This window comes from Limulus polyphemus, unplaced genomic scaffold, assembly GCF_000517525.1.
Source record: "Limulus polyphemus unplaced genomic scaffold, Limulus_polyphemus-2.1.2 Scaffold985, whole genome shotgun sequence".
Lineage (NCBI taxonomy): Eukaryota > Metazoa > Arthropoda > Merostomata > Xiphosura > Limulidae > Limulus > Limulus polyphemus.
Window position 1 is genome coordinate 74,395 of NW_013666595.1, and position 27,554 is coordinate 101,948.

A 27,554-nucleotide genomic window follows, 5' to 3' on the forward strand; every position below is an offset into this window, starting at 1 on the left:
TTGCTAAGCCTTTAAAAATTTTGCACATGGAGAATATGAAACAAATTTTTTTTTTAGGTTTTATATATACATTTAAATAACTAAAAAATTATAAATTACTATATTGAATTACTATATATTCTACTAACATAGAATTCCACTATAATTTATCAAGCTTAGTAACTTAGTAACAGACAAAAGTGTACACTGTGGACAGATCAAGCAGCATTGAAGTTGTTGGTGAATTTTCATAATTCAGAAGGCCAAATAGTAAGATGGCTCCAAAAACTCCAGGAGTGCAGTTTCCACACTGTTAATTTTCCTGGATGTAACCATGGTTATGCTGATATATTATCTTGAAGACCATGTGTAAATGAATGTAAACACTCCAAGAAGAGGAAAACAAAGGACAGAAAAGATGACTAGCCATACCTTCCCTCTTCTCACAAGATTAGCTTTTCCCATTTTGTGCTGCCCTCTTTATGCGAACTTTTTTTCAAAATGCGTGCAATAAGCCTTCCAACATATCTCTCATACAAATCATCATGCGTCAACTCTCCACCAATAGGAGAGCATTATTATCATGTGATGCATGTGACTCCTTCTGTGCACCACTTCCAAACTGTCAATTTTCGTTTGGCAGTGCTTGAGTGCAGACGTCTTTCTTTAGACCACTGATTACCCTAGAAGTGGTTTAACTTTGTTTAACTCAGTTCAACTTCACTTAATTTCATTTCACTTTTATTTGAGAGTGTTTGATTTACCTGTATTTGCTGTACATTTTTCGCTTATTAAGTATCTTGTCTGAATTCTGAAGTCACTGGTACCACTTTGGTTGCATATCACTTGTCTGTTATTGCAGAGGCACGGGCGAACCAACGAGGGACTTCTTGGCTTTTGTTCGGGGAGAAATGGAGCATTATATGGAATGCACATTGTCTCTTGTTCATTCTCCTTTTCCTTCATATACTTTTTGAGCTTTTTACAGGCACAGGCTGAGGAAATTTTGATCCTTTTTTACCTACTGTGGAGTTTGCCGTGCTTTCCCACACCTTCCTGAGAATTCTGTTCAGCCCTCGTCGGCTTTCTCGGAGATTATATCTCAGGTATGTGATGTTTTCTCTCTCGCCATAGTTATTTGGACACATGTTCTTATTGCTTGTTTCTACATCTCTACCTTGTTTTTCTCCCATTCCCTTATATTCGGGTTTACACTGTGCTTTGCTGTCTGTTGGGTGATGGCATTGGTATGCCTAATTCCCCGTGGGCCTCGGGTCGGTCCGCCCTTAGAACTTTTAGGGTGAGCTCCCAAATGCTGGACCACCAGTTGTGGGATAATTTTTATCTGTTTGGCGGATGGGTCCCAATTTTCCTGTTCATCCTACCTATGTCTCGTTTTCTCGCATTGGTCTTCCTTTGACACTCTTTGTAATACCTCACCTCAATCCTTTTCCTGTCTGAGTGTGACACAGTTACTGTATCCTTGGAGTCGCGGATGGTTTCTGTCCAACAAAGACCTGTTGGTCTCTGTTGGAGCCAGGTCTGGCTCCGAGTCCCATTTACCAAACCTACTCTTCACAGCCCTGTCTGTCCCAGATTCCCATGGTACTGCAATTTACTGATTTTCACTATGATACACGGTATATAGGCAGTGTGACTGCCTGGTGAGTTAAGGACTGGGGTAGCTTATTTGGCAAATTTTGTTCAATGGAGCAGGCCTTTACTCTCCAAAGTTCAAGTTCATGGTGTTCTATGAGAGGGTTTTGTCATACCCTTTTCCCTTCTCTCCCATTTCCTTCCTCCTTCTTGGGATCTCTGGTCACACCAGTGTCTTTTGAGGCAGTACTCGACCTCTTCACCCAACAGATTGTTGTACCTGCTCCGTGTGGGTCACTCAGTTTTTACTCCTGCCACTTTGTCCATCGTGGGGTAGTATACCTTTTTAGCACCCAGCTCTTGCAACCTGATGAATTGGTTCCTCAAAGATGGCTATAACCATTCAGTTCAGAGTAGGGCAGTTGTGTTCTGCCAGTGTAGAAGGAGTTACAAGATCCTCTGGATGAGTGACACATGCCCAGAGTGAGATGCCTAAATGCAGTTCACCTCTCCGATTGGGTGCCCTTATCCTACCATTGTATAGATGTCAGTTGCCAGAGAGTGATGTTTTGGAGATTGAGTAAACCAATCACTTGAGTTCTCACGCAGGTTTCAGGTCATCAATCTTTTGTGTTGTGGGTCGTAGGTGGTCTACGTGGCCTATTTTCACATCTGTTCTGGACATTCCTTCGTTCTCTGAATGATAAGGATGTTATAGACCTGTGGATGTTTTATACCATTTTCACGGTTGCAGAGGTTGATTGCATGCTATGAACTTCCCTCATATACTGGATGACACATTCCCAGATTCCTAAATCAATGCTTATCCTGTGACCTTTCCGGGAGTTTATATTATATGTACATTCACGAATCTAGGGCTAAAAAACAAAATCAGGTTAAGATGGTATGATCCTCATCCTATCCTCGCATGGATGTTGGTACCCAGCGAGTGAAGTTTTGGATGTAGTTGACTTATCGAGTATGGTCCGACACACCCTAGCCACTCTACATCATGGAAAACATCCTCCATTACCCACTTTCATTACAAGAGATTGAATGTATCTGTTTCTCTGATTGGGATCACATTACCGACCTATCTTCTCACATGCAGATGTGCTCCATTCATATTCCTCCATGTTTTGATCCCACCTGTTCATGGCGAAGAGAAGTGGTGTGGTGCTCCTTCTCAGATCATCTGATCTGTTTCTCTCATTCCCAGAGGTATCCTTTGGATGCTTTCAGGAGATACACCTGTTCTTCCTTTGCACTGGTCCCTCCTCCTTTTCAGTGTGGGATTCAAACTAATCTTGTGAGTGGAGAGAAGGTACCATATCGTAAGTTGTAATTTTCTTATATGAAAATGTATTTCCAGTAGGTGCTTCTCTCTATTCACATTTCCTACAATCTTCTGGTGCTTGCGTCTTTTGCCAAACTTTGAAGTGATGGTTCAATAGTGATGATAGCGGGAGTCACATGTGTCACATGATAGTAGTGCTCTCCTATTGATGGAGAGTTGACGCACGATGATTTGCATGAGAGACATGTTGGAACTTCAGATTCCAACAGAGGGATGTGGAAAACTTGTGGCATGCATTTTGGAAAAAGGTTCTCATATAGAGAGCAGCACAAAATGGGAAAAGCTAATCTTGCGAATGGAGGGAAGTAGCTATCAGAAATACATTTGTGTATTGGAAAATAATAACATCCAAGATGTGGCATCCACCAGTAATGATGAAGAACAAATAGGTACTTCCCTCCACTCACATTTTCCACAATCTTCTGGTGCTCACGTCTTCTGCCAAACTTTGAAGTGATAGTGGTGCATAGAGGGAGTCACATGCGTCACATGATAGTATCGGAAATACATTTTCATATTGGAAAATTATAACATCCAAGATGTGGCATCCAACAGTAATTATGAAGAACAGATGTGATCTAACACCTGTCTGGAAGCTGCTCAAGCAAAAGATAAAAGTTTGAAACTAGTTATTCATTGATTCAAGAACAGTAAAGAAAGAACATCATGGCAAACAGTTGCTCCATACAGCCTGAAACACAGATGAATTGGGCATGGTGGGTTTCCTTATGCTTACAAGAGGGCTTATTATGTCAGAAATGCAAAGATACTTGTGTAAAGAAACTACAACTACAGTTGGTACTTCAAAAGCCTCCCTGTATTGAAACACTGTCATCTCCACAACCTCAAATAGCCATGTGGATGAACATCAGAAAACATGAGATCAAGATCTTCCACAGTTACTGAGAAGTACCTGTACAGCTGTGCACGAAGCTACCAGAAACACATTATCATCATTGAAAGAACTGAAAATGCCATTGGACTTTTGTACTTTTGTCTGGAGAACAGTCACTTAAAAAAAGTTCTGCACATAATATATATGTATATATAGATTTAAAGAACACCATCAATGTTATAAAGGATCTTACCTGAGAAAAACTTAAATCAGTTAGTAATAAATAAAGTTAGTATTCTGATAGTTGTTTGATCTCAAAGTCTTGAGTTCAAGGGAAGTCCAGTTCAATCTATACTTTCATCAGTTATTGGGTTATACTAGTTTTGAAGACTTACACTCCTCATCAGTAACCATGTACACAAGTTAACCAAAGAGAGATAAACTGGACTTATATCATAGTGCAAAGTATCAAACACAGTTTATTTATTAAATTTGCTATTATGCAGCTATGTAATGTGAACATAGTGGCATTGGCACTTTTTCTTCACCTATCCAGTGAATAGGTTTTTCTCATAGAGACTACAAAGCACGTTCACATCAACAATGTGTTTGTTAATTAAATCAGATTGTGATAAAATGAAAAAATTACTGTAATGTTAATGCTGATAAGACTTGTTTCCATTGAGGTGGCAAGGTCTGGCTGTGCAATAACCGATGCTGAAAAGAACAAATCCCAAAGCTAAGCAGGTCATGGAAGGGAGCCATGTATTGTACTGAAAAGCATTAATGATGTGCTTTATAGGTGATCCAAGCCAATGGACATCCATTTGGATTATCTTTAGCAGTGTTTGGTGAGAGAATGGCCAAGCCAATTGGGTAGCTCCATAGAAGAACCTGTCAGCAGAAATTGAACCTGCTGAGGAGCCTGGAGTTACTGTCAAGACGACTCCAGACATTCATCAAGGCTGGGGCAGCCAGTGGGTTAACCTGACGACCTGTCTAGGAATAACTCTCTCACCAACTGGATAACCAGTGACAGCAAGAGACAAGATGTCATCTCATCTGTATACCATGAGCCTCAGAAGAGACAACCACCAAAAATACTTTGAGAAGAGACAGTTTTTATTTGTTGTATTAGGATTGTTCAAGGGACTTCACAGTCCAAGAAATGGACCATGTTATAAGCTATATGGTTAAAAGTATTAAGCTCTCAAAATTCATAAGATGTGATAGGTGGAAGGAATGAGTTTAATTAGGAAAATTGGGACTTTCTTGCATATTTTGGAAGCTAGTAGTGAAGTTACACTTGTACAATTTGTATGTAGATTTTTAGGTTGAAGGAAAAAGTGGACCCTTCCTAAATGATGTAGAGGCCATGGATAACTAGAGGGGTAAAGTGTAGGAAATGGCAACAGGATTTAAAGATAAAATTAAGTTTTTTCTTGCAAAAAATACAGTGGATAATAATTATTTTTAGGAAGTTAAAACAGTGTTAATAGGGCTAGTAGTAGTGGACTTGATTATAATGAGCAAGTTCTGTTAAGTAATGGATTTCAACCTTTAGCTTATGCAGATGATAAACTAGAGGAGGGAAGGATAAGAAAAGGGACAGATAGAGATGGGAATGAAACATATAAGGAGGTTATTGTTATAATAAATTTTGTTAGTACAACACATAAGATAGTCTGTAGAGTAAATAGGGAGAAAAGAACTAGATTATGGTATCCAGGGGCAGGGGTGGAGGATATAACTTAAAGAGCCAGTGATATAGTTAAGATGCTAGCAGTTATGCAGTATTTGTAGTGCACATTGGCATGGGTAGGTCAGAACAGCTTATTGTTAAGTACAAGGCATTAAAAGAAAAGAACCATAATAACTTAATTCTGTTAGAGATACTGCCAAGACTTAATTGTAGGGATGAAATTATAAGTAGGTATCTAGGGCTTAATGGTAGGTTTAGGGTAATATGTAAGGAAGAGAAGGTTGGCTGATTGGATTTATTGGGTCATTTCAGTGAGAAAAGGGTGATTTTTGGAATGGATAGTTTACATTTACAACTGGTTCTCATAAAAATTAGATAATTTTCAATTTCAAGTATTACTGATGTTTCGAATAGCAACACACCTAGTTGGATACAAATTTGTGGCTGAGATCTTCATCTGTTGAGATTAGGCTTTGTCTGTTAATTTTGAGAGCTTGATTCAAACTACTGGCAGGAAATTCAAACTACTTTATGTGGTCACCATATGGCTTTGGGTATGCCTGAAGGTTAATGAAAACTTAAGCAATATTCCTCATCTTGAACAGTTACAACATGGAAAGAAGTTTGAACAAGATTAATTTTGGGCTCATTAAAAAAATGGTATGTTTAAAGAATGATAAGACTCCTAAGCAAGATAATAATTTACCCAAGAGCTTTAAAAGAGGTTTAGGATTGGATATGTGAGCCACTTGCTATTATGTTTTATCAGTCTTTGAATAGTGTGCATTTTCCAGAAGATTGGAAGTTGGCTAATGTTACTCCTCTTTTCAAGAGGGTGATAAAAAATTGTCCCAGTAATTATAGGCATATTATTCTTATATTTGTGGTGGGAAAAGGTTTTGAAAGTCTGATAATAGATGCTTTGCAAAGCCATTTAACAAAGATTAAAATTTTGTTGGATAGTCAGTGTAGTTTCACTAGAGGAAAATGTTCCTCTTGGCAGCTAGCCATCACCACCCACTGCCAACTCTTGGGCTACTCTTTTACCAATGAATAGTGGGATTGACCGTCACATTATAATGCCCCCACGACTGAAAGGGCGAGCATGTTTGGCGGGATGGGGAGTCGAACCCGCGACCCACAGATTGCAAGTCGAGCAGCCTAACCACCTGGTCATGCCGGGCCTTTCTGTAGATGAGGGTATAATTGTGAATTTGGTGTACATGGATTTTCAGGAAGAATTTGAAAAGATGTCACACAAAAGTGTCATTAATAAATTTGTATTGGATAAAAAAAACTGGCTGGGTGGAAGAAAGCAGAGGGTTGTTATAAATGGAGCTCATTAAAATTAGATTCATGTCATAAGTGGGATACCTCAAGGCTCGGTATTAGGACCTTTGCTTTTTTTGATTTACATCAATAACATAGATGAATGAATGGTCAATAAATTACTTAAAATTGCTGATGATATTAAGATCTTGGGTGTTGCTTACTGTGAAAAGAATGCTTCATATTTACAAAAGGATCTGGATCATTTAGTGAGATGGTCAAATAAATGGCAGATGTCTTTTAATTATAATAAATGCAAGGTATTGTGTGTGGGATATCACAATTTGCATTATTAGTATTATTTTCTTGGGAATAATCTTAACAGTGTTATGGTGTCCTGGTTGGTCAGTCTGTTAATCCATCCAAGGAATGTGCTATTGCTAGTGACAGGGCATATAAGATTTTACGTTGTATCTATAAAAATATTGAATACAAGTCTAAAGAGGTTATGATGCCATTGTATTTTTCATTGGTTAGGCCACATTTGTATTCAATCTTGGGCTTCTTACCTTAGAATGGAAATTGAAGTGTTTGAAAGGTACATAGGAGGGCTACTAGGATGATATCTGGGATGGAGAGACTGTCATATGAGGATAGGTTAATATCTCTGAAATTGTTTTCTCTTGAAGAAAGAAATGTTAGATGGGATCTGATTGAGGTGTTTAAAAGTGTTAAGGGAATTGATAGTGTTGATGCCTCATGTTTTTTTGTATTTAATTGTGGGAATGGTAAGACTACAGGACACAAATAAAAATTTGGCAGGATAGGAGTCATCTTCAGCTGAGACAGCTTTATTTTACTAACAGGGTGGTTGGCCTTTGGAATGGGTTGTCTTCAGATGTAGTGGATGTAGTTGATATAAGGGTGTTTGAAGGAAAGAAAGCTTGTTAAATATTTGAATGATAAAGGTTGGCTTTGAGATTTTTTGTATAGTTTAATTTGGTATATATGATGGCTTAGATGGACCAGTAGGTCCCTTGTCCTTTAATGTTTTGTTATATTTTAATGTTGTAATTTAAGTTATAGCTAGAGGGGCTGCAAGTTTTAATCATAATGTTGAGATCAAAAATGTGTAATAAGATAGGCCTAGAACACCTAATAGAAAGAACCACAGACATGACAAAATTTTTCTGGCATATTCAAGAGTATATTATATGTATGAGTTAGCATTATATATATATATGAGTTAGTTGTGAAGTGTGTAGAATGGTTTCAATATAGAGTGTGAACTTTGAGTGTTTTAGCTATCATGGTTACTTTGTACAAGTAAGTTTATTTGTTTAATGGTAGTTGATGCGATTTATAATGTAGGTCTACAGAAAATTTATGGCAGTATATGTGTTCAAGTTTGTAGAAATGTTAAAGGAGAAAATAGAGTAATTTAATATCATGACGTGGACTAAATTATTTTCACCACATGATATAAAAGAACTTGCCAATGAAAAGGTATGATACAACAATATATTATGATGTTATGATGAGATATTTTACTTTAAGAAGACTTTGCTCAAGCCTTTTAAAAGTACCCTTATAACAAAACATAATTAATATTTGATTCCTTCATGTACACTGTACCACTACATGACAATGAGTATGTTGATCAATACATGCACGTTTTTGATACTTAAGCTTCAGATATTCATAAACCTTTAAGTCTTAAGCTTGTTATTTAACATGTATTTATTTGAACTAATGTTGTAATTACCAGTGATTTTGTTTAAAAAATGTGAGTAGGTGTCTTAATATGGAAATTGAACAGTCAAAAACTGAAATTATTAAGATTTTATGTACATTGCTGGGCTTTGTTCTGTAATTTAAAAAATGTATTTTGTAAAGTATATGCCCTTTATATCAAGTGGGTCAGACTCTGTGGATATGTGTGCCATGAATATAATTGATATTTTTGGAAAATCTAGACATGTTTTTACTCTTCATTTGTGTGGAAGACCAAATTAAAAACACATTGCACCTGCTATAGGGAACTTTGGCATCTTCATATGTTTGTGATACAGGATAGTAGAAAGTGTGTCATTTGCCTGCCTATGTCATAACTTGCCTGCTACTACTGTGTCAAGATTTTTCTGATTAGTCTTGTGAATATTTAAACATGACATCTTACATGAAAGATTAATTGATTACTTATGATTAAAGATAAAAGATAAGCATTTTTCCTGATTTAATTATCCTGAATTGCTAATGTTTGGAGAAGAAATATTTTCAGTTTTTTCTTGATATGTTCCATACATATTTAGGTGTGTGTGTAAAACAGCTGAGGAACAAAATACTTTCATGTACTTTAGATAATTTATAACTTGTAAGAGTATATTGACTGATGCCTATGTTTCTCAGTCAAATATTTATTGAATACCTGATTGTCACAAATTTCATATTATTTTCTGATTCACATTAAGAAACATATTTTATCCTTTAAAATAAAAAAAAATAGTTCAGAGATGTAAATGTTATTGTGCATTTGCTGCACCTACATTGATTTTATTTAGATCTGGTTACAATGATTTTAGGGTTGAATGATCACTTTGTTTTTTTTGATAAAAATTATTTTTTTTAGCTGCAGTTAAAAACAAATCCCCGACATGAAGAATTGAAATTAGATTTGGCAGTCAATAACCCTTTGTCTCAAGAATTAGAAGTAAGTGTGAAATCACATACATGTTGTAATGAACATAATATTTTGAGAAAGAAAAAATTATTTTTAGTTTAGTCTAATCAGTTTTATTTATAATGGTGTTATTATTTTATAAGGGTTGCAGATATTTTATAATCTGTTATAACCTAGGAAAAGTAGGCTAGAGATTGATATAGGTGTTAAAAGAATATAAGATGATTTAGCCCCTCTTTATTTGTACTTTGAAATTTTCGTGTTTCTTCTGAGGTTCCTATGTACATATATGTAGTATGCTTAGCAAACAATAATATAATGACCATCTTTTATGTACATTTTGAAGAAACAATACAAGTAAGTCTTAAACTGTTGTTTAGCACTAGTTTCCTATTATTTGTATTTTTGAATAAGTAAAACAAAAAAATTCCTTTTAGATAAAGAACTTTAAAGGGTAAAAAAACTTTTTACAGATTGTGAGTTATGGCATCACTAAACTGAATTTACTTGAGAACGATAAGATCAATCCAGTTAATAACAGGAAACTTGATCAGAGTATTTCTTTATAGATTAATGTTAAAAATCTCTGAATAATGATACTGAGAAAGAAATAAACTGAAAAGTCATTTAAAAGTGAGCAGAGTTTATTAATTCTCAAACAAAGTGTATGTTTTTGCTTTAATAACCTGGGACAGTTTCTTTTACTGGCTGTACCTTCAAGCTGTTTACTCTTCTAGTCTGTTTAAATCCAGTGTTGTTAATCTACAACAAACATTGTATTTGCCCAGAGCAATTAATGCTATGAACATGACTGACCAATCTTATCAAAACATAGGCAAGGCCGTAACCTTAAGTAACCTGAAGGACACTACTGTGAACATCCTTGCACAATATGCAAAATTACAGCAAATCATACTACAAAAATAACAGATGTTATATTAATGGAGAATAACAAAAGAACAAGGCAGCAAAAACAAAATGAATGTAATGGTTTTTTCAACCATGTGTTATGTGAAACCTGCACGTTTACAGAATAAATTATTGATTCAGAATATATGCTATAGTATTACTTCAAGATAGAAGCACATGGTATAATCAAATACCACAGAAAGACAGTATCACATGATGCCTGTACATTTTTCTTAAATGAATAAAGTAATAAATAGTACATTTCAGTACATTAATGTCAATAGAACTGTGAGGCTTGGCCAGTTTTTGTTATTGATGTAACAAGTTCCAGAGTCTGTTCTTATGTGCAGTCATATAGGCCCCTGCCACGTGGGCAGTACAGATACATTACAAGAAGGTTCTATGTCTATATGATTTTGTAAGCATTTATTGTTGAATATATGAATAAGTGTGACAGATGAGATGACATTTTCTCTCTGTTTAAGAGCAGTACAGATCGACATAGAAAGTAGTGTTTCTGTACTTCATCACAGTTTGTCTTAACTGATAATGGTATGAATAACTGGAAGAGAATCTGTTAAGCAGATAGGAGACATCATCTAATCATCAGGAAACTTAAAAAAAATGGAAAAATAGAAGTATATCTAGGAAAAGAACAAACCATTAATTTAAAAACATTAGCTAGTAATTAAATGTGAAACTGAGCCTTGACAAAGTGGTTAGAAAATGCTTAAATCAAGTGTTTTCCACTTTGAGGAACCTCAAACTTTCAAGATGAGCACAAGAATAGTAATTTTCTGAAGGTTGTCAAAGCTTATAGCATGTTTGAAATTCTAATGAAGAAACATTTGAGTGGGGTGTGAATGCAGCTGTTAACTGATAACTTCAATTACAATGTCTTGAGGTTTGTAAAAAGAATGCAAAATACTACTTCATTTTATTGGACTGTACTCTGCATATAATATACAAAAAACAAGTGACAATGATTGTCTGATTTGTCTTAGAAGTTGCAGATAAATTATAAATTCCAAGATGATAAACACCTCTTCACACAAAAAGCTATCTTCTCCTTAAGTATTTGCACAGCACTAGCCTTTTTGGCAACTCCCACCTAAACTCCCAAGATTTCTTGTGATTTGCACTACTGCATAATGATGTTATTATGCAGTAAAATCCCTCCACTAATAGGAAGGTGACATTAGCTCCCATTATGCTTTTACACTCGTGATTTTCTTTCTATTTCTCAGCACTGAATGCATCAAACATGTTTTTTTTTGTTAATTTAATGAGATTTTTTATGCTTAGGGAACTTAATTTCCCCCCCTTTTTTTTCTTAAAACCAGGAACACTAACAAGTTTTTGTAACATTTTTCTGTCACTTGTGTGAGTGCCTGATTTCCTCACACAGGTTGTGTAACAATTATGGCTTATAGAGGCATGTATTCTGGGGATGATGTGGTGGTCAATGCAAATAGGAGAGTGGGTTCTCTTATGTCTTCAGCTCCAGTCCATTCTTTAGATGTTCCTTCCCCTCATCAATGAGGAAAATGAGGTGGATGAATTAAATTGCTCCTTAACCTGGTTAGGATTTGGGAACTTCTCTCCCTGTTGTAGAGTATCTTTAACTTTCTCACATTCTTAGGCATTAATTTCTCAGATATGCACCATTTTCTTTTCCTTTTCCTGTATCATATTCTCCTCAATCCTGACCCTAACTCATTTCATTTACCATTACTGGTCTACTTACATTTCTGTGACATCAAGCCTTGACCTTTCAGTCTATGTTCTATGTGATTCTTCTTTCTTCATCCTCTTTCTCAATTCTCATGTTTGGGATTGCCTTTGCCAGTTGGGGATGGTGGTAGTCCATTTGTGTCAGTTTTGCCCTCCAGTACCTGATACTCCTGCCTTTGCTTGACTCTTTTTACATTTAGCTCTCCACTCTACACTTTATGGCTGAGGCACTCTACTGTGCCCCAGAGAATTTTGTTGGTGATTCTTGTTACCTTTACTTCTCCCCTGTTGCTGTTCCACTTCTACCATTCCTTGCTCATTTGCCTTTTTGTTGATGGGTAAGTATACTCTCCTATCATAAGTTCAACTTCTTTATTCCCTTCTACCATATACTAGCTCTTTGCCCTGAAGTTTGAAGGTATTCTTAATTTGATTGAACCATGGGCTGGGCTGCCTGTCATCAATCCTTACTTTTTTACTTTGATTCCACACCGTCCCAAACCATATTCTTCATCATTGTATCTTGTCCTCGTTCTTAGTTCTCCATCTTTGGATTCCCACTTCACAACTTCCTCTTCTACCCGGCATCAGATTAGTTGAGCTTGTTTCCATCATGTCCTATGGATGCCCGGCTGTCATGATTTGTGCTCCTGTTGCCACACTTCTCTGTCTACATAGGGTTTTTTCTATTTTTTCCGCATGGAATTTCTCTCCAATTCCTTTCCTCTCTTCCTTTCTGCCCTCATCTTGTTTATTTTTCTCTTTTCACTCCCATCTCTGTCCAATATCTCTTCGAGGTTGTGGACATTTATATTTCCAACAATTATTCACTCCCACTGAATATCTTATTCACCAGGGTGAGGGTGTGGTGTTTTTCAACTCATTCTTATCTGGGATCAGCCTTCTCCCATCTGTGTGCAAGCTATGGCATTTATAGTCACTTGGATGCATGGCTATCCTACTCATACAGCATGTGAGGTTTTGTGTTTGGTGGCCATGTCTTCATGGGGACTGGTTATCCTTTTTGGTCACACTCATATGCACCTGCTCTATTGGTACTTGTGCATCCAAAGGGATGCCTTATGGGATTCTTTGACCTCTATTCTCCTGTCCGTTCCTCTATTCTATCATATGTGGGTGGATGAACAGATCTAGCACTTGGATCCAGGATGAGTCCTCTGTCCATATCCACACATAAAACTTCTGGACAGGATACCATTATTACCACAACTAGTAGATCATTTAGTTATGTTACATTCCAACAACTTCTTAGTTTTTGTAAATTAACTGCCATGGGGATTGTAATCCAGAATACATTGCTTTCCAACGCTGGACCTCCCTTATTGGGCCAATTATCAATGGGTTGATTTCCTTGCCTGCCATGTCTTGAATATTCTATATATTGGGTTGTGGACTGGCTGTTGGCCTGACCATGTTCTGTCCACAGATGGTTTCTTTTACCCTAGTTCTTCTTGGGGTTCTCATCTGCAGACTCCACTCATCTTTACCTAGCCAATCCTCTCAATTTTATGCTTCTTCTTGTCTCATCATCTGTTTTCCATCCCTTGGCCCTAGCTGTTGGTACCTTCCACCAAGTCTGGTATTATATTTGTCATAATGCTCACTCCCCTTTCCAGCCTTTACCTTGGGCCCTGGCCTTGTCTAGAGACACTTTTTGTTGTGTCTTCTTGGTCTTATCCTTCTAGCTGGTTTACCCTTCCTTTCATCTTCTATGTGACTTCACAACTCAACCCTCTCTTCCCCTGCCTGTTATATACACTATTGCTTCAACTTCTCTTGTCTTCTTTCCATCACAAGATCTTCCAGTTTCAGGTTTGGATTAATCTGATACATTGCCTGTTGAACTGGGCTTTACCACAATACCTAGAAACTAGGCTAAGAAGTTATGTTATCATGTACCAACTAGTAATCTCCCTAGTCATTGTTATAGTTAGTATTTTTCTGATTTACACATGATGTCACAAAGTACAACATAATTTAAATGACATAGTGCTTTGCTGAAGATAGTTAAACATATTGTTCTGGTAGCTAGGGTGCATGACTCATAATCTATAGGTTACAGGATTGAAACTGGTTGCCAAACATGTTCACTCTTTTGGTGTGAATGGTTGTAATGTAATGGTCCATTCTATTATTCCATGTTAAAATAATAGTCCAAGAGTTTGAAGTGGTGTCACTTCAAAATTAGGAACTTCTAGCACAGATAGCCTTTAAGTATCTTTGCATGATAATTTTACTTTATCACCCTAAATAAAAACTTCCAAATAAAGGATTGTAAATAAATGTGACTACTTTCACTCTTAGGCGTACATCAGGTGTCAGTTAATCGAAGACCTATATTGTTGAAAAGAAAATCATTTTTCAGAGCATGTTCAAGCATACACTAGATTTAACCATCAATACTGATGCTCATAGAAAAAAATCAAATAAAAAATATTAGAGCTTGCTAGATGGAGTACATATTCTAAACATTCTTGAAAACTTAAAAAACTTTATCATGAATAATAATGCTTCATGAAAAGCATTATTATTAAAATACTATTCTTAAAACAGTATGTGTTTAAAATATTGAACCACTTTTTCTAATGTGGAACAATTATATGGAATTTTGATAATTGCAGCCATTGTAATTAAAGGGAAAAATGCATTAATAAAGTGATCCCCTTACATTTATGTTCTTAGTATGTTTATTGAAGCATTGTGAGATCTTGCATATGAATAAGATCCAAAAACCAGAATAGCAAGTGTTATTTTTTGCGTCCGATACAGTACATTACCTCTTCTCACTTAAATAGCTATTCTCATTCAGTGCCGTCCTCTGTTTCACATGCCACAAGCCTTGAGCTACCATGTACCTTACAATCAACTGGTTCAACTGTGTCTCAGATGTAAATCATTATGCGACAACTCTCCACCAATAAGAGTGTGACACACACTCCTGACACGTGACTCCCTCTACCCGATTCTACCAAACTATCACTTTTCGTTTGGCAGTACTTGTATCAAGATTTTTTGTAGTGCTCATCAATCATATTTTTTTAGGTAAACTTAGTGGTTTTTTGTTTTTCTTTGTTTTTGAAAGGTTAACGACTATTTAGATAACTTTGATTGTGTTTGATTTTTCATTGTTACGATATGAATTCCGAAGTTCAGGTTACCACTTTGGAGGTAATACTTTCTACTAGCACACTTACACGGGTTAAAGGTGTGGGTGACTAGTCTTTGAATATATCGGCTATCATCTGCCATGAGATAGCTCATTATATGAGTCAACCTGCTTTTCCTGATCTTGCCTCTATTCTGCCTGAACATACCAAACATGTTAGGGTCAATGAGGATTTTGATAGCCTATTTCCTCCACCTTATTTTGCCACATTTTCCTATGCCCCTACTGCAGAATCAGATAGGCCTAATATGGCTTTTTTAGACATGATTTCTCAGGTATGTTCTGTTTTATCCACTACCCCAATTTCATATGATCCCCTTTCTTTTTTGTTACATGATACCTACTCCTCTAAGTATTAGGGTTTACCTCTTTCTCCAGATATTAGGATTCATGCTGAGTGATTTGTTTCTCAGATGGTTGATGGTTACAGCATGATTCACCCTCCACGGGCTTCGAATGAGTTTACCTTGGCCTACCATCAAACTGAATATCTGTTACTCGATTCTCAACAGTTAGAATCAATTTTGCCCGCATGGGGAGCAGATCCTGATAATCCTGTTCGTTTATACCATGTCCAATTTTCCTACCTTCATCTTACCAATCAACCCTCCTATGGTACTTGTCTACCATCCACCTCCTTTTTGAGGCAATTTACAGAGATCCTGAGAGTTGTTTGAGGGATAGCCTCTCCCTGATTACCTCCATGTTGGCACATTTGTCTTCTTCGGCTCTATCTTTGCGCATGTGGTTTCTCTGTTGTTGGGATCTCCTGGGGAGGGATGCTGCTTTATCCCAGGTTTGTTTACCACATACTTATCTCTGGGACTTATGTATGGCCTCTTTTCTACAGCAGTATGTTTTGGGTAATATTTCTGAGACTTTGGAATCCCGTGTGGAGTCTGTGCAACAACAAACTACCCCTGCCTCTTTGGTGGATCATTTGTCTCATTCAAAGCCTAGACATGCCCCTATTTCTGTTTCCTGTCCAGCTCCTTCCCAGTCCTTACCTGCTCCTACTTCCAGGGGTTCTCCATCTCATCATTTTATATGATTCAGATGGACACATTGCCAACAGTACTGGTGACTACCAGGGGGAGTTCTTGTCCAGTGGGGGCTTGACTGATTTTGTTCCCTTTTGGAGAGTTTTCACTACAGATCTGTGTGGTATTTGGGTATTATTTGAAGGACTTGTCATCCATTTTCTTTCCCCCTCCTCCATTGTCTCGGGTACCTTTCCATTGCCTCAGGATCCTACCACCAGTCAACATCTGTCTGAGGCAGTACAAGATCTTCTCCCTCAGCAGGCTATTGAGCCTGTCAATCATCCTTCTCCAGGTTTTTATTCCAGGCTGTTTGTGTTATCCAAGAAAACTGGGAGCTGGTGGCCTGTGATCGATTTGTCCTGCCTCAATCAATTTTTTGGTTCTACCCCGATTTATCATAAAGTATTTTATCACCCTCAGATGGGCTTTTTCTCTGGATCTGTGTATGATCAAGGTGGATGTTACAAATGCTTACCTGCATGTCCTGATATCTTGTCAGTTGAGGAGCTATCTTCAGTTCGCTCATCACGGAGTAGCTGATCAATTTTGTGCCCTGCTCTCTGGCCTTGTTTTGGCCCAGTATATCTTTTGTTGGGTGCCTAAGGCTTTTGCCTGACATTTGCACTTACATCATTACATGAATAACTGGCTTCTGTTAGTTTGTTCCAAACAGGAGTTTGCCCATCACACTATCTTCTACTCCTGGAGGCAGTTCATGTGGGTTGGTTAATCAAATTAGAGAAGTCATTTTTTATAGCTACCCAATATCTTGTCCATTTGGGTGTCTTTTTTCAACACTCATCTCAGTTCGATGGAGTTTTCAGTTCTTCACACCCTTACTGCTCCCACTCTATAGTTTGCAAGGTTCTCTTGCTTTTGGGGATGTAGTCTTCCAGGGAAACCCTTATGCCCTTGGGTCGAGCTCATATGAGGTCTCTTCAGTGGGCTCTGCTTGACCAGTGGAACCTTACGGAGGATCCACTGGAGGCCCCATTTTCACTTCCACCTTCCCTTGTAGGCAATCTGCATTGGTGGTTGGACAAGACTGACATGTCGGTGAGTGTTCTGCTTCCTCCCCCTTGTCTAGATTTGCATATCTTCATGGACTCTTCCTTTCAGGGCTGGGGGAATGGGTCGATCAGCAGGAAGCTTCAGGTCAGGGGTCTCCAACCAAAAGATCTTACCATATCAACATCCTGGAGATTCTGGCTATACATCATGTGTTTTGTATCATTTTCTTCATCTTGCCAGGTATCGTTTGGTTATGATCCATTCTGACAATTCTAGAGTGGTGGCTAATATCAATCACTAAACCAGCACCCATTCTCATTCCCTTTGTGGTTCAACCTTGGTTCTCCTTTTTTTGGGGACCACAAGCTGGGTATTGATATCCTTGCGTGTCATATTTCGGATGCATTCAATCTTGTTGCAGATCATCTTTCTCGTCCCAACAAAGTTTATCCAATGGAGTGGTTTCTCAATCCTCTTGTTTTCCAGTGGCTATGCCTTCAGTGGGGTACTTCTCAATGGATGCATTTGCCACATTCCTCAATTCCAAGTTACCTCTGTTTTGTTCTGAAAAACTGTCAAATTTTGTGAAGATATACACACTATATTGAAAGTTAGAAGTATTAAATATATAAAGACTTTAATCAAACACAAAGAGGTCACGTGGTCAATCAAATTGACTGAACCTGTGTTGAGAGAGTTACTATGCCTGTTCCAGACTGTACTCACACATGTACTTCATGGGTAAAGCAGAAGGGGATAGTTGCCCATCCCTGTCATACCTTTGATTGAATAAATAAGGTATGGTCTGCTTTTCAAAATAAGGTCTTCATGGTCACCCATTGCACTGTCTTCAATGTTGACATTCCTCCAAACTCTCCACTGCATTTTCTCCCCCCCTTTTTTTCTTCCAGTGCAGTTTGGGAGTCTTTACCAGGGAGGCATCCTCCTGAATGTGATATTGATATACGATACAAATAATGTTACAGTTGAGAGTATGGTGGTAGTGTTATTGTTGTAGATACATGTTCCTAGATGCTCCATTTCTGAACAGGTTTATCTGAAGGAATGTTGTATCTTTGGAGTGAGCTGTTGAAATACAGTTCACCCATTCAATTGGAATCCCTCGTCCTACCACCACAAGAATGTCGGTTCCCAGTGTCTGGGTGTTGGATTCAGAGCTTAACCAATCAACATAAGTCCTCACACGTCTTATAGGTGTCTCTCTGCCTCACTCAATCATACTCTTGTTCCCTTCACTTATCTTGTGGGTAATGGTGGTTGGACGTGTCGATTAATACGGTTCTTCTTCTTTTGCTATTCCTCGATTTTTTCATATACCTGGGGCAGTTCGTGACTGATGAATTTGAGTGAGTTAGTTTCTCTTATCGAGACGTCTTTTTTATGCTGATTATCCGGATGTTGGGTTCCCTGATCATTCGAAGAATTTATCACAAAGCTATCATGTGTCCCATTCACAGAGTGGTGAATTTGAGATTTCCTCCGTTCTGCTGAACTTGAGGTGAAGACGGTATGATATTCTCTCCTCCATGCACCAGATGGCTGGTTCTTGGATTGTAGTTGACCTAACGCCAATATGATCCTCTTTCCTACCTCAACATGGATATCAGATCCCGGTGGCTGGGTTTTGATTTGTAGTTGACTTGCTGGTAGTATGATCCTACTTCCTACACTGCACATGGATATTGGTTTCCGGTGGTTGGGTTTTGGATTGTAGTTGACTTACCAATCATCATCCTACCCTGTGTGGATGTCGGTTCCTGGCAGCTGGGTTTTGGATGCAGTTCACTTGCCCTGAATGGTTTGTTGCACCTTAGCCACTCTACACCTTGGGGCACATTCTTTTACTTTCATCCACATTCAGTACTATATGGGATTGAGATTTATTATATGATGGTTCGGATCCTTATCCCACCATTGTTCTCTCCTGTATAGATGTGCTCCTTTATTTTTCTACCCACGTCTACAACACCTAATTCCACACTGAGTGAAAGGTATACCTGATACAGATATGGTGTGGTCTCCCATTTATGATCCTGTGCTGTGAGGATCTATTCTTTTAGGGTTTTATTTGCACACTTTCAAGGAATGCTTCTTTGTTCTTCCTCTCGCATGAGTCCCTCTAACGATTCAGTGTGGGATTCTAGTTATTTATAGAAGCGGAGGTAATGTACTGTATGGGAAGTCATAATTCTCCTATACTGAAAATATATTTCTGATTGGTACTTACCTTCTCTCACACTTTCCACCCTTCTTCCCCACTGAAAACCTGTGCTTTCATTTTTTACCAAAACTCAAAGGGATAGTTCGATAGAATGTAATAGAAGGAGTCACATGCATCAGGAGTGTGTGTAGCACACTATTGGTGTAGGGTTGTCGCATGATGATTCACATGCAAGATGCAGTTGAACCAGTTGATTGTAAGTACATGAGAGCTCAAGGCTTGTGGCATGCAGAATTATTTTTTGCATATAGAGAGTAGTACTGAACTAGAATAGCTATTTATGTGAGATGAGGTAAATACCTATCGGAAATGTGTTTTCAGTACAGGAAAATTATTACTTTAGAAATATTTTAGACATTTTGAGATAAGAATTGTATAAATTAAGAAGAAACTGTGTAATGCTGAAAATGTATCTGTATCAAATGTATTTTTGATAAAAGGGATCTGTTAGTTTTGTAATATTTTTATGCATGTAGAGAAAGTATTTTATTGTAAGATGCAGGATTTCTAATAATTGCATGAAAAATAATGATAATAGAAATATATTAATGTGCATACACACGTATACATACAAGTGGAAAAAACACAAAGATGATTAAATAGTTGAGGATAAATAAGCAAAATAATATATTTTAGGTAAAATTCTGTTGGTTAAGATTAGAGGTATAATACCTGACCATTTAAATTGTTTTGATAGGCTTGACAAAGTGTTTGTTCAAAACATCAGGGAGCAAAATTTTTTACTTCACTGATATTATTTTACCTGTTTAAAATTTTCTGTAATATTTGATAAGAAAAAAAATTCTAATCTCGTCTGTTATAAATTTATTTCCTTATTAAAAATGATTCATATTAATTAAGGATATATAACCTGTTATTCTGGCTTTGAATTATCTTTATTGGTATCCTTACTTAAATGTATCATTTTCAAAGTTACTAGTTGAAATGAGGTTTTCAAATATTGTTCTGAGTGAAATGTATGGTATGTTAATAATAATTCAGTATATTTGTTATTTATTGACAGTAAGGAACCTAGATGTTAATCATTAATTATTTATTTCATTTTTTGAAATACAAGTGCAGTTACTTAACTTGAATATTACAGAAGTTGGGCAGGTACAACTAACTTTTGACTGATTTATGCATTTCATTACAGAGTCCTTGGAATCAGTTTTTTCAAGACAGTGAACTAAAAGCAACAATAAAGCAAGATGTCATACGAACGTAAGCTGGAAAACGTTACATACATTGTACTTTTCTTTGTTTAGAATTGTTTAATAAAAAATTTTCTCAGCATTTTCTTTATAAGCAAGTTCAGAAATTTTAATTTTTCCAGTTCCATAGAGTGTCTTAAAGTTATCAACTAGATTTAAAAAAATGCAGAAATTACTTTTATGTTACTCCCACTACCTACTTGCAAATCAATTGTTATCTGTCTTTCTTCCAACTTTTTGTTGAGGGTGTGAGTTGATGAGGAAACAAAACTTTCTTTTGATTATTTTTTTGTTTGCATTATCTTTTGGCAATCTGAACTACTTGTTCCATGGATGTGTGTTTTTGAAAGAATTAACACTAAGCTTACAGGCACTCTGTTCTGCATATGTCATGAGGTTTTACTGAGATACATTCAAAATTTAGTTAAGCAACATTACTATCAATGGATGTTAATGATATTAGCATTATAATTCAATGTTTTATACCAAGTTTCAATTCCTTTATTTTAAAGAAATTAAAAAATACTGTTAATCTTTGGTTTTGTTGTCCAATGATGCACAAACATTTACAAGTCTTAACATTTGGTTTGTGTAACTTAAATAGTCCTTCACGTACATTAAACGTCTTTGTCTAGAGAGAAACAAGGCTAATTGTTCTTAGTGCCTTAGGGGAAGTTCCGAGAAAGAAGAAATAAATTTCTTGGACTCTTCACAGAAGCCACACCAAATTTCTATTCTTAGACTTGCGAATCACAAGTTGTGATTTTGCACTTAACTACTTATTTATGTAGATATTTATAACCAATAGAAAGAGCTCATTTTGAACTACAATCTTTCAATGTTTATTTTAAAATTAGCTTGCAGAATTCCTTACAAAATATTTCAAACCACTCTTAGCATTTTTGCTGCTTTTGTTTTCACTAGCACTTAGCATTGTTTCTTGCCTAGAAATATGCCAGTTAAACAGACAGTTAAATTGTATGTAGGTTTTAGTTTTATATTTAAGTTAATTATGTGTTATTTATGTTTTAAGTTGCATATTTTAAAAGTTTAATACTTTTTTAAAATATAACCCAAACATTCCTTGGTTCATGAGGTGTAGTGTAGTTCGCAAGTGCAACAACAGTCAACCGAAGCTAACATATCTCTGTGAGGATACCATAATATTGCCCAAGGACATCTTTTGACATGTGTCACAAAAAATAATAATGCTAAAGGACAGGAAAGGAAAATAAAACTTCCAGTATGATACCTTACCTCCTATCACATAATATCTTTTCTTGTTTAGTGCTGCCCTCTATATGCACAAATTTCACTTGCCAATAGCCTTAATACCCCCCACTTACCATCAAATGTTTAAATGTGATACAGCTGCACTATAGCATGCAAATAAGCATGTGATAACCCTCCACCAATAGTATTATGACATACCCTTCTGGCACAGCTGGCTCCCTCTATACCATAGAGCCCAATTTTCACTTCCCAATTCAGCATAGTAGAGTGCAGATGTATCTAACTTTCACTCATATTTGTTTTGAGTTTTTTGTTTCACAATTTGTTAAACAACTAGCTTTGTTGTTTATAGTTTTATTATATTTTTGTGCAATTAAATAATGTAGGTTGATTTCTGTAGTTGTAGATTTCTGTAATGAAGTTTGAATTTTGAATTTCAAATTTCAACAACTACTACTGTTGTTACTTATGCTACTGCACCTCAACCTGCAGTTTTTCAGGCTCTGTGCTCTTCTCCTGCAGCCAGCATCTGTTCATTTAAGTTGAGCTCACCACAATATTGTGCCTTCCTCCTGCAGCCAGCATTTGTTCAGCTGAGTTGAGGTGAGCACACCACAATATTGTGCCCTCCTTCTGCAGTTCGTGGCTGTTCAGTTGAGGTGTGCACATCACACAAATTGGGCTCTATATGTTCCATTGAAGTGGTTTTGTTTTTCATATGTTGCGAGTTATGGTTTGTTATGCAGTCTGCTGTATCTCCTTATACCAGACCAGATATTCCTTTTCTTGTTGAACATGAACAGAATGACAAGATATGGATAGCCTGTTTTCACCCCCTTCTTGTGCTTTGGCTCTTGAGTTCCACATGTGGACATGCCCAGACTGCCACAGGTTTGTCACCTTTTGTCTATATCCCCAGTGTCTTAAGATTACTCTCCTTCCCTCCTTATTTTCACCCTTTCCTTGGATTACCTAGTTTCCCACCCTCTGCAGATATCGTGTTACATGCTGATCAGTTTACAACACTTTTAAGTTCTGGGGTTGGGATGCCTCATCCTCTCCCCGTACCTTGGATTTGTACACATTTGCATTCTATCATTAGGATTTTTTTCCTTTTCTGGACTCTCAGTCCTTGGAGTTTTTGATGTAGGTATGGGGATCTGACAGTGTTACCTTTGTGAGATTTTTCCAGCTGCAATTTCCCCATCTCTGTTTGACTGCATTACTTCTTCTCCTTCCATCTACTATCTGAGGCTATCTACTGACCCCCCTGAAAGATTTTCAGAGGATACTTGTTCCCTTCTGTATTCCACATTGGTGTACTTCTCTTCCTTGGCCTTTCCCTACAAACTTGTCTTCTCTGTTGTTGGTATCTCCTGGGTGGGGATGCACTTTTAGACAGTGTGTGCTTACCCATGTCTTACGTATGGGACCTTCATATGGTTCCATTTTTATGCTAGACATTTTTTGGAGATCTTCTTGACTCTCTGGGGTCCAGAGTGAAGGCTGTTCATCAACATCCTTTCATCCATGGTTTCTCGTTTTTCACAGCCTTCACTTATTCCAATTCATGTTTCCCTCCCCCTCCACTCCTTGGCCTGTCCCCCTCTCCTGGATATTGGCAGCTAGTTGTCAAATTACTCATCACCAGGTCTCCCACCACCAGTGGCACTAGCTACTATATAGTAGGTTTTAGCAAGGTTGGAACATATTTTGGCAGGTTTTTGCACCTATGGAGCAAATGCACCTCACAACCTTGGGTACTTCAAATGTTATAAGAAGGACTGTTCCTTCATTTTCTTACTCCACATCCCATATTCTCTCCTCCTCCTTGGGATCCAGTTTCTTTCAGGCATTTTTCCAAAGCTGTTGGGTCTTTCATTCTCAAGGACATTATTGAACCTGTCAATCATCCTTCTCCATGTTTCTATTCCATTTTGTTCATAGTTCCCAAAAAGACCAGGGACTGGGGTCCTGTCATAGATCTTTCCAGTCGTAACTGTTTCATCCACCTTCCTAGTTTCACCATGGAGTCCTTCCTCACTCCTCATTGGGCATTTCTTTCAGGTCTTTGGATACCAAAGGTGAACGACTTGGATGCTTACCTTCACATCACAATATCCCCTACATCCAGACATTGTCTTTGCTTTGTGCACAAAGGTTGAGTTTATCAATTTCTCACTCTTCTGTTTGGTCTTGGCTTCCACACTCTTCATATTTTCTTGGGTAGTCATGTCCTATGCTCGACTCATTCCTTCGCATGGTTTGTTGTTCCACAGTTATATGGACAACTGGCTGCTGTTAGCTCCATCTCAACAAACATCTCACTTGCTCACACAGTTACTTCTTCTTGTGGCAGCTTGTGTTGGTTGATTGTGAAGCTGGGGAAGCCCTTTCTCATCCTGACCCAATTCCTTATCCACTTAATTGTGTTCTCCTATCTCAGTTGGGCTCAGCCTTCTCTTTGGTCAAGATTGATGGAGATATTAGTTCTCAAAGCCCAATCCTATTTTTCTCTTACTGCATGTGAGCTTGTTACCCTTTTGGGGACTTGGGCTTCTGTAGAAGCCCTTATTCCCTTGAATCGTACTCACATGCGTGCCCTTCAGGGTTGTTGCACAATCAATGGAATGTTGCTTGGGGTCTTCTGGTTTCAGTTATCCTACTCTCTCCCTCAGAAGTTTATTTAACCTGATGGCTCAAAAGGGACAACACAATGGTAGGAGTTCCTCTTCCTCCTCTCTGTTATAAGTTGTATCGTTTTGCTGATTCTTCTCTCTTGGGTTGGGCAGTGATTGTGATTCGAGTCGGCTATGTTCATCAATATCCTGGAGCTTCTTGTCATTTGTCGAGCATTGGATCATTTCCTACCTTTAGTATGAAGCAAATAGTCATGATCCATTCCAATAATTCAACATTGTGTCTTACATCAATTGGCAAGGGGGCACCATTCACATTTACTTTGTTTTCGAACATTAGAAGGACTATTCTGGGCCCATTCACATCACACACACCTACAAGCATGTCATGTCATCCCAGATGCACTGAATCTTGTTGTGAATTGTTGTCTTTACCCAAAAAGATTCTTCCCAGGGATTGGTCTGTAGATCCTCAGGTGTTTCAGTGGTTGTGTGCCCTGTGGAGTACTACACTTCTGGATGCACTTGCCGCCCACCTCAATTCCAAGCTACCCCTCATTTGGTTCCCAGTTCCACATCGTTTGGCTTTGGTGGTAGATTCATTTAGTCAGGATTTGGTCCAACCTCTACCTTTATGTCTATCATCCTATCTGTCTTTTTCCCCAAGTTTTATCCATTATCCAAAACACTTCATGTTGAATCCTTCTTATTGCAACTTTCTAGCTTGCTCAACCTTGGTGTCTAGTCCTTACCCTACTTCAGTCATCACCTTCTTAACCACTTCTTGTCCTCTGCTCTCTTCTTCATCAACTTCAGTTGTCTGTGTGTCATCCTGCCATCATCACACTCTGGCGTGACATTTTTCTAGTCCCTTGTGAGGAGGTTCATACTCTCAACATTTGTAGCATCCCTTTTTTTGTCATTCAGTCCATCCTTCATCCTTAATGGTGTATCAGAGAAAATGACACATGTTTTTTTTGGTATTGGTGTTTGCACCCTGGTTACTTCCCTACCCATTCTAGTGTTCCTTGTGTCTCATAATTGTTTACCTGGTCTTGATATTGATCATCTTCTCTGTCCTGGTTGTGCTCTCTGGTGCTATGTTGTCCACATGGCTTCCTCTCAGAGTTACCATTTCTGCTTTTTTCTCCATTGGAACCCTTCATTTACCCAAGGCATATCCTCTGTCACCGTTATGGGTTGGATTTGCCAACTTAATTGGTTGGCATATTTTTCCTCTTCTCCCAATTCCCAATGTATTTTCCAGATATCCTCTCATCAGATTAGGCTCCCCTCTCTCTCCCTGGCTGTCTGCTTCTGTTGCCCATGGGAGGAGATCATCCAAGCTGTCATGTGGACCACACTTGTTACTGTTGTATCCCATTATTCAACTTGTAACCATTTCCTCTTCATCAGGATATCGAGTTCTGCCGACTGCCATAATACACACCTCAGTTCAACTATGAGTGGATGACCAATTTTTCTATTTCATTATTTTCATTATAGGGCACATTTTCGATGTTGAATCTCGCTTTGTGGTGAGTGGTGCCTGTCCAGGTATACTAATCCATCAATCTGCACTGTAAAGCCTTTAATGTCTATAATGCACACTGTTGAGATGGGGTGTTCCACAAGACAGCTAGTAGTTTCATTCTCATGATGTTTTATGTGATAAATATGTCTGTCCCAGACCATACCAACTCAAGGACTATCATTAGTAAAGTTGTGTCAGGATAGCTGCCCATCCCTCCAGTTTTGGTTGAATAATTTGGAACCAGCCTGCTTTTTGTGGTCCCCCATTGCACTTTCTCCAGTGTTGCATTCCTCTGAACTCCCCAGCACCATTGATGGCCAGATGGTTAGGGAGCTTGACTCATAATCTGCGGGTTGTGGGTTCGAATCCCTGTCCCACCAAACATGTTCGTCCTTTCAACCATGGGGGAATTACAACGAGATGTTCAATCCCACTATTTATTGCTAAAGAGTAGCCCAAGGTTGGCAGTGGGTGGTGATGACCAGCTGCCTTTCCTCTAGTTTTCCACTGATAAAACAGGAATGTCTAGTGCAGATAACCCTCATGTAACTTTGCGCGAAATTCAAAACAAACTAATTCTCCAAGTGGAGTCCTTGCCACTTACTGACTCCTAGCCACTGGGGTGGTGGACCTAGGAAGCATCTTCCTAAGTGTGTCAAATTACATATAGTGGTGTTCTGCTGGTGGAGTTGATGGGTACTCTCCTCCTACCATGGACTTGATGTACAATTTCAAATACTGTCTAGTTTTGGACTGGATGAATTCACCACATGCAGTCACCCTTCCGGCTGGTAACTGTATTTCCTACAGCCACCTAGATGTCTGTTTCTGGGTGTGCTGGTTTGGGCTGGACTGGCCAACATAAGTCATGTGGTTGGACTAGAACCCTTCTACTACTGTGGTCTGGAGGATATATTCCCAATGCAGCCTTGTTTTGGACTGGAGTTGATCCTCCATGCTGCTTTCCACCTTCTTAACGTCACCCAGATGTCAGGTTCCCAGGTAGCTGGTGTTGGTTGTGTACTAGTTCTGCATGCATGTGCTGGCCTGGGTTTTCAGAACAGAAGTCCTCTTTCCCTTCTGATTCCTTCTGAGGTGAAAATGGTTGGGACCCTCCTCCTATTGTTGCCTGGATACTCAATTGCCAGTGACATCAGATTTTGGACTGGAATTGACCCACCAATTATGGTTTGGTGCACCCTAGTCACTCTAATAAAGAAGCCATGGGAAGAGGGAAACATTTAGTTCTGGCCCAGACTAGAAAATACGTTTTGCAATATATACACAGCGTGGTCACAAGTAAATAGACACCACCTTTTCAGAAAAAAAGGAAATTTTCCAGTCATATTCACATGAATTGATATATTTATAATTTAATTAATATCTAGTA

The 27,554-nt window shown here is 38.0% G+C and overlaps 1 protein-coding gene across 6 annotated transcripts in view; it reads left to right on the forward strand.

Moving 5' to 3' along the window:
- The window catches only part of LOC106461555 (TBC1 domain family member 5-like), a 259,839-nt gene that overhangs the window by 51,627 nt on the left and 180,658 nt on the right, over positions 1 to 27,554 (forward strand). For all 6 annotated transcript variants that reach the window (XM_013921391.2, XM_022388548.1, XM_022388545.1 and 3 more), the window contains 2 exons: positions 9,368 to 9,448; positions 20,701 to 20,768. In XM_013921391.2, coding sequence (XP_013776845.1) covers positions 9,368 to 9,448; positions 20,701 to 20,768 — 149 coding nt within the window. The remainder of the gene's footprint in view (positions 1 to 9,367; positions 9,449 to 20,700; positions 20,769 to 27,554) is intronic.